General features: G+C 28.8%; 1 protein-coding gene across 1 annotated transcript; it reads right to left on the reverse strand.

Annotated features, from left to right (window-relative positions):
* Positions 1–1,889, reverse strand: LOC119601044 (succinyl-CoA:3-ketoacid-coenzyme A transferase, mitochondrial-like). The gene is given in 5 exon segments (XM_037951736.1): positions 1–402; positions 471–641; positions 693–714; positions 716–1,271; positions 1,336–1,889. Coding segments are annotated over 5 exon segments (1,227 nt in total). The 5' UTR covers positions 1,670–1,889; the 3' UTR covers positions 1–258.
* Between the last annotated feature and the right edge of the window lie 6,696 nt (positions 1,890–8,585).

Genomic DNA, 8,585 nt, shown 5'->3' on the forward strand with positions numbered 1-8,585 from the left:
TTTTTTAATATTAAAATAAATGCAATCTTTAATCACGCTTAAATTTAACTTTACATTGTAGATTAAGAAATATTAATGCAATTCACATCTTAGTACGACTTAATATAAATTTAAGAAGAAATTATATTTCATTTTGTATTTAACTTAATATTAACGAAGGGGAGGAGGTTGAGGTATAACAGCAAATAGAACCAGTCCATTTTCTGGCTAAGAAAACAAATGTACGCAACAAATTATACATCAATTTGAGACATTTTCTTAAGCATCAATTTGATACATTTTCTTAACATTGGGAGAAACAATGAATTTAGCTCCAGTGCAGGCGGTAATATCATCAACGGTAAGACCCTCAGCGATTTCAAGAAGAGTAAGACCAGCACCCTTTTCAACTTGGAAAACAGCCTGAAAACAAAAAAAAAAATCAAAAATTAATACATAAATTTAAAAAAGCTTTAAATTGTTCGTTTTACCTTTTCGGTAATAATTAAATCAACAACATTTTTGCCGGTCAAAGGCAAAGAGCAGGAGTCCAAAATTTTGGGAGAACCATCACGGGCATTGTGTTCCATTGTAACAACCACTTTAGTACCGGGAGCAGCTACCAAATCCATAGCACCACCCGTACCCTTAACAAGTTTACCCTGAAATTCCAAATTGATTTTTACTATATTCCACAAAATTTTAAAACTTACGGGAATCATCCAATTTGCCACTAGTAGCCGACACTTGCATAGCACCCAAAACAGTCAAATCCATATGACCACCACGGATCATGGCAAAACTGTCATCGGAACCAAAGAAAGAAGCACCAGGTACGACGGTAACAGTTTCCTTACCAGCATTAATAAAATCAGGATCAACTTTATCCTTAGTGGGGAAGGTACCCAAACCCAAAATACCATTTTCCGATTGCAACATAACATTCATGCCCTTAGGGATGTAGTTGGAGGCGAGTACGGGCATACCAATACCCAAATTGGCATACATACCATCACGGAACTCCATGGCAACGCGTTTAGCAATACGTTCACGTACGGCCTGGGCTGGTGTGGGAGCCGATTTCTTGGTAGAGTCAGTCTCAGTAATGCGTACCTTTTCGATACGTTTCTCATAGTTGGTACCCTTGAAGATACGCTTAACATAGATGCCAGGAATATGGATTTCATGGGGATCAATAGCACCTATGGGCACAATTTCTTCGACCTCAACAATGGTGACTTTAGTAGCACGGCACATAGCGGCATTGAAGTTACGGGCAGCCTTATTGAAAACCGTAATAATTAATAATTTAAAATAAAGAATAATTCAATATTTCCTCTTTTATATAAAACTCACCCAAATTGCCATAGGGATCAGCCTTTTGAGCCTTGACAATAGCAAAATCAGCAAACATAGCCTCCTCCATGACATAGTTTCTGCCATTAAATTCTTGTACTGGTTTTGGTTTGCTAGCAATTTCAACTTTACCATCTTTGCTGTATTTAATTGGAGCTCCACCTGTTTGGATAAGAGTACCATAACCGGTGGGTGTAAAGAAGGCGGGTACACCAGCAACAGCGGCTCTAATTTTTTCAGCTAATGTACCTTGTGGTGTCAATTCTACAGCCAATTCACGGGATAAATATTGGTTGACCAATTCAGCATTTTCACCTACATACGAGACAATCATCTTACCCAATTGGGGAGACTTCAAAGGCACCACGTGTAAATCGTGCACTGCATCAGCGGCACTTTCATTGATTTTACCCTTAGCTGATTTACCACTGGTGGAATAGCAAGCTATTAGCTAAAAGAAACAAACACGTTCTTTTAATAATTACAATAAAAAAATCTTAAAGTAAATTCATCAGTTGGATCAGTAGTTGTGCCAAGTTGACATTTTTTGTACTAAAAAGTTGCCATTTGCTAAGTACAGGGTTGGATAAGCTTTTCCTAAATTATCTTGGTTTGAATCTAAAAAGTCGACTTTTTCAAATTATTCGCATTTTCTTTATACTGTATTCACACCAAAATAAAAGATAGACATTGAGTTGTAAAAATCTTTTAAAACTCTTTATTAATTTATTTATATGAAATAAATGAAATTTATAAATATAAAATGTTAAAATATGAAAAATTCAAAAAGTAGTTTTTCACTTTTAGACGTTTTCTTTTACATATTAGTTTTCGACAAAATTTTGAATTTTTATGGGAAAACTAAATAAATTTTAGTAGTTTTTCAAACAAAAACTCAATAAAGCCAAAAACTACTAGCTTTTACTTAGTGTATAGGGCATATTAGTTTTTTAATTAAAAAGTAGATTTTTTGTTATAACGTTGTAGTCAAATTGTATTTCAAATATTTTTATATTTTTAGACATTTTTATAAAAAAACAATTATTGCATTTGAGAATTTTATATTTACATTCCAAAATTTTCAAAAGTATTTTAGAAGTTTCCTTTTGTATTGCGGAAATTTCTATTTGTATTTTAGATTAATATTTTCTATATATTTAGAATTTACATACATTTTAGAAATTCTAGTTAAAATTTTAAAATGCAATTAGTAAATTTTGATATAAAATTAGATATTTCTAAAGTACAATTTTAATTTAAAATTGAAATAAATTAAAAATTTATGAAAATTGGAAAATTCAATTGAAAATTTTGGAGGAACAATTGAAATTTAACATTAAAATAAATTGGAAAATATGGGTACTAGAAATTTAAATATTTTTGTTAAATTTGTAGATATACGTTTAGAAATAAAAAGTTTTGAATGGTTTTAAAAAGTTTATAAATACCGACCGTATTCCAAAACAAAAAAATTAAAATACCTTTAATAAATTATTTTATAATATATCAAAAATAATTTCGTATATTGTTGTTTGAAATTGTTTTCATTTAATTCACTTCCCATCCTTGATGAGTGCATTTAAATATATAAGAATTTGGCAGCACTGCACATTCAGTCTGCAAAGAAAAGAAAATACTCATTTTCTGCACAAAAAACTCAATTTCTGCAAATAATACTCATTTTCTGCACAAAAGAGTAATTTTCTCCCTCTCTCCCATAATCGAGTAAAAAAAGTTTGCCAGCCAGAGTTTGTTATCTTCTCGTGGCTTGTTTTTTGGTGTATTCAGTTTCGTATGTTTGGATGTCTGTTGGTTTCATTGCGTTGTCTATTTTGTTTTTGTGTATTTCGTTTCGTATGTTTTTATGTCTGTTGGTTTTACTGCCTTGTGTATTTTGTTTTTTTTGTGTGTTTATTTCGTTTAGCGTTGTTGTTGTTTGTTTTGCTATTGCTATAATAATGATATAAACGGGAAAATGAAATAAATTAAAATTTTATAGAATTGATATTTTTAAATACACTGTGGTGAAGGGTATATAAGATTCGGCACAGCCGAATATAACACTCTTACTTGTCTTACAATTGTTTTAATATATTTTCTTTATCGAAATCTTTTTAATTTTCATAAGCCAAAAAATTATTTTTTCAATTGTTTGACAATTCATTTTTTGTTTTTCTAATTTCAAATTGAAGGTGCAGAGTAGCATTTCTTAGTAGTAAACAAATGTATGATAATCCAAGAAATGAAAGAATTTTGCATTTCAACAAATACAGAATGCATGAAAAATATTATCATGCTTTTATAAATGCAATTTAAAATGTATTAATTTAAGAAAATTAATGCAATAAAAACATTGTAATATTATTTCGACCGATTTTATACAACTATGTGGGCATTGTATGTGTGGTAAAAACCCAGTAAACAATTTTTTCAGACATGTCTGATGTCAGAAATTTTCTGAAATAATTCTTATACTTTATCAGAATTTTTAACGAATTTCTAAATTTCCTTTAGACATTTTACAGAATAATCGGCAAACTGTTTGTTAGACTTTTCTGCACATTTTCTGAAGTATTAAACGATTAATATCAGACTTGTCTGCACATTGTCGTAAGGGAATTTCAGTGTTACGACAATTATGAGACTAATCTGCACATTGGCGGAGGACAATTTGTTTTTTTATTCCTATATTATTTTTTAGACATAAAGGAGAATAGTCTATACATTTTCTGAAGTAAAATATAAAATGGATTAAGAATTATATCCGATAAATCTGCACATAATCTGAAGAGAATTGTTTTTGTAACGTTCCTTTAGATATTTAACAGAATAGTCTGCACATTTTCTGATATTTTTTGCTCGGTCATTTTGTTCCCATTTTCAGTACTTTTGTAAGAAAACTTTGCGACAACTCTGCACATTATCTGAAGAAAATTTTGTTTTTTTTTATAAAAATCATGCACAAACCTGTTTATATTTTGAAATTTGTCAACTGTACTTTAAAAGGGAATTTAATTTTTATTTTCTTTTATTTTCTCAGTTAGTTTTTGGAAATCAAGTAAACAACATCTGCATATGTGATGATTATTGTTTAAATTTCTTTAAACTTTGTTAATACACAAAAATTAGCAAAAAAATTACATAATTTTTTATGGTTTAATTTTATAATTTTAAATAGATGTATATAATGAACTCTATTTTCGTATATAATACGTAAGTAGTATGGTTTAATTTTATTAATTTTAAAAATAATCTATAAATTTCTATTATTTATTTATGTACCCTTAAGAAGTCATGAATAATGGAAGCTTATAAATTATTATTAAAATTAATAAACTTAAACCATAATAAATTGTATATATGAAAATAGTTTTCATCAGACGTTGATCAGAATAGTCAGGCCATTTTCTTATACTTGATCAGACTTTTGTACGAACTGTCGGACATTTTATCAGACATTTATCCGACATCTATCAGACATTCTTATACTTGATCAGACTTTTAAACGAAATGTCGGACATTTTATCAGACATTTATCCGACATCTATCAGACTTTCTTATATTTGATCAGACTTTCGTACGAAATGTCGAAAGAATGTCAGACATGGTACCAGACTTCAATCAGATTTGTCGAAAATTCCTTCAGAATTTCCCCAGGAATTTACATCAGATTTCGTACCGAATTCTGAACGACAACTCTGCACATTATTCCGAATTTCCTCAGACAAAGAGTTCCGAATTCCGAGCAACCTTTCATACGATTTTCGTAACGAATTCTGACGGAATTCGGATACGAAATCGGGAACTTGTGCAGACTGTCGGTACGAATTCGGCAAAAATTGTTTAGTGGGAAGCTTTTATACACTAACACTTCTAAAGCCCCCTTCACACGAGCACACAAGTAATATGATCTGTCAAAATTTTGTGTAGAAGAGAACGGATGGGATCGTCTAAACGCAATATGTAATGAAACCACACATTTAGAGAAAATACGGATGGAAAATTTGACAGTCGTATGGCTCTCTTCATTTTTTAAAATGATTCAAAAAACAAGCAAGTCGCATTAGATCAGGGATGTATTTTTATGTAAACACATACAAAAAAGTGAAACAGCTGTTTCCATCTTACTTTGTTATTGTTTTATACCAATCGTGTAAACACAAAAAATATAAATCATACGACTTTTATTCTCTTTTTTGTCATACGGATGGAATTTCATTTTACTTTTTCATTAGACTTGTCGTACGTAAAGTGTGACCGTGTGAAGGGCCCTTAAAGAAAATCTTACTAATACATATTTAGAGTTAGGTTTTTTTGACAGCTGAGTTAGGTTTTTTCCGGGAGAGTTGGCCTTTTACGGTAATATTCTATGCCATATGAAATTTTGACAGGTTTCCTCTCTATGTTTCTCTATAGTTCAGTGCATATAGTAGGGATATAGGCGAAACTGAAGGGGTTGTCAAACAAAATTTGTTTCTCTCCACACAGACGAGTTCTGAGGGAATAAAACACACTTGAGAGAACTAAACGCACTCACAAAACTTCAAATTTTCTTCGCGAAATTGCGAGAATATTAGCACATAATAGTTTTTCTTATCAATTAAACTGAATATTTTTTATTTTTTGTGACACTTTTATTGTGTTTAAAATCCCGTAAATAATTTATATTTTACAAACGAAAAAAAATATTTTTTATTCTTCGACATTTCATTTTAATTAAAACTGAAAAAAGAAAAGTTGTAAATTTTAGTATTAAAAATGAAAAAAGTATTTCACACACTTTTTTTCTTTTTCGATTGGTGCAGAAAAAAAAGACATGTTTATAATATGTTTTAAGATGAAATATCTTCTTAATTAACTATTATTTTCATTCACTAGTATATAAATCTTATATATTTTATATTATTTTATATTATTTTATATTATATTATTATTATATTTTATATATTTTATATTATAAAATCCCAGTAATAACATACAAGAAATAACGTATCAGAAATACATTTATTATTCAGTACCTTTTGAACAACTGTACTTATTTTTGTGCTAATACATTCTCAACAGTTAGGTTTTTAAAAGGGTCTTAAGTCTTTGACAATCTCTTTCGGCTATATGCTACTATATCGATACCCTATATTCAAAAAGTGCTAAATCAATAAAGTCTAGTTTTCAGGAAAGCAAAAAAACTATTTAATTCGTGAAATATTGCACTAAAAGACAATATTTCTTCCATAATACGTTTTTAACATCCTTACTAATTCTTACCTATGAAAAAATTTTAATATTTTGCACATTTTAGCGACTTATTTAAGATAGCACTTTTTGGTCGACAAAAAAACAAATATTTGTTCTAAGTTAGCATGTTTTGTTCAAAGAATAGAACAAAAATTTCTTGTAATAATATGCGTTATTTTATAATTTTATGAAATGTTTTTTTTAAGGGATATAAATCAAACCAGTAAGTCCAATAAGATGCATTTACACCATTTAAGTAGAAAAACTCATGGCATATCTGCTTGTTTACTATTCCTTATTCTCATTACAAATATTTTAAATTATGAAAAGTTTTTTAATATAAAAAGTACCAATATTTTTAGAATAATACTCCATTATTTTGCACATTTAAAGACTTTTTTATAATCAAAATTCTAAATTGGAACCATAGAATATTATAGATCTTAGTGTTATAAACGATTTCTGAAATAACTTTACATTTTTCGGAAAAACATTATTTAAAGTCTAAAACTGGCTTTATATACAAATATATAAATGATCATATCTTAAAAACTATACATTCAATTTATTAATCACCTGTTTTGTTTTCAGCATGTTCATCTTGTTAATATACAAAATAAATTTTAAATAAATTTGAAGTTTTAAAAAATGTTGTAAAATTTGTATGGAAGTTAGCACTTATTTTCTTCAATAAATATTTAACTTTGAGATAGCATATTAACAAAAATTGTTGTTAAAAGTTCAAAAATTACTTTTTTGGTTTCAAATTTATACCAGACGTGGATCATGCATTGAGGAATCCTTTTGCATCAAAAACTCACTTTGCCCAAAATTGAGTTCGCACATTTTGAATATAGGGTCACGATATGGTTTAGTGGTTGTGAAATTGTACTATTTGGAGTTGCCAGATACACAAAAAGAAACATTTATTTACATAGGGATTATTTTCACCTGCCTGTGATTATGATCTGGTGGGCATCGCGAATAAGATTGGCATCATATATGTAAATTGTCAATTCCAAATATTTTATTATGTATCTTTTCAGTAGAAATGTAGACGTAAACTAAAAAATGTAAGTACGTTCATAAATACATTAGGTTTTGTGAATTAGTAAGATCTGTAACAATATGTAAATATGAAACAAGAAATACTGCAAAGTACGTTTTATTTAAAATATTGCAGTTTCGCGCTATCAATGGATTTATGAACGTACAGTAAGGATTGAATTTAAAATCTAAAAACAAATTATATGTACATGCATATCTACTAGGAAATAAAAAAAATCAAATAAATATAAAACAATACGAGTATTTTTATTGGTTACTAATATTGATAGTTTCGGTCACCGTAACCGAATTGTATTTTAAAATAAGTAATTATGACAACTACTTAATCAATGACTTCAATCGATAATTCGGTGCTAACAACTTACCTGTGTTCTAAAAACATAATTTTAACAAATGAAATATTCGGTAATTGCAACCAATTTATGTGGTAGTTGTTGTAACCGACCAAATTCGATTGGAAACAAATTCGGTTGTGGCAACGAATCTGTTTTCTCTGTGTATATAACAAAAGAAATATAGTTTAGAGATATTTCATTTGACATACATATATATTGTGTGGGAACAAACCTATATGCTTTAAAAAGCTTACAATGTACCAAACATAATATGGTCTGTTAAAATTCTGTGTAGAAGAGGACGGATGGGATCGTCCAAACGCAATATTAATAGAAAATACGGATGAAAAATTTGATAGTTCATTTTTTTAAATGATTCATAAAACAAGCAGGTTTCATTAGATTAGGGATATATTTTTATGAAACAGCTGTTTCCATTCTACTTTGTTATTGTCTAATACAAATAGTGTAAAAACAAAAAATACATTTAAATCATACGAATTTATTCTCTTTATTAATTGGATTTTTCGTGCGTAAAGTCGTACGTAAAGTCTGATAGTCTAAAGCCACTTTAAGTTTAAAGTATTGTTTAAAACTTCTGAGAATTCATAT

This window comes from Lucilia sericata, unplaced genomic scaffold (assembly GCF_015586225.1).
Source record: "Lucilia sericata isolate MDLA Ls3-8-SP2 unplaced genomic scaffold, ASM1558622v1 Contig000138F_arrow, whole genome shotgun sequence".
Taxonomy (NCBI): Eukaryota; Metazoa; Arthropoda; class Insecta; order Diptera; family Calliphoridae; genus Lucilia; species Lucilia sericata.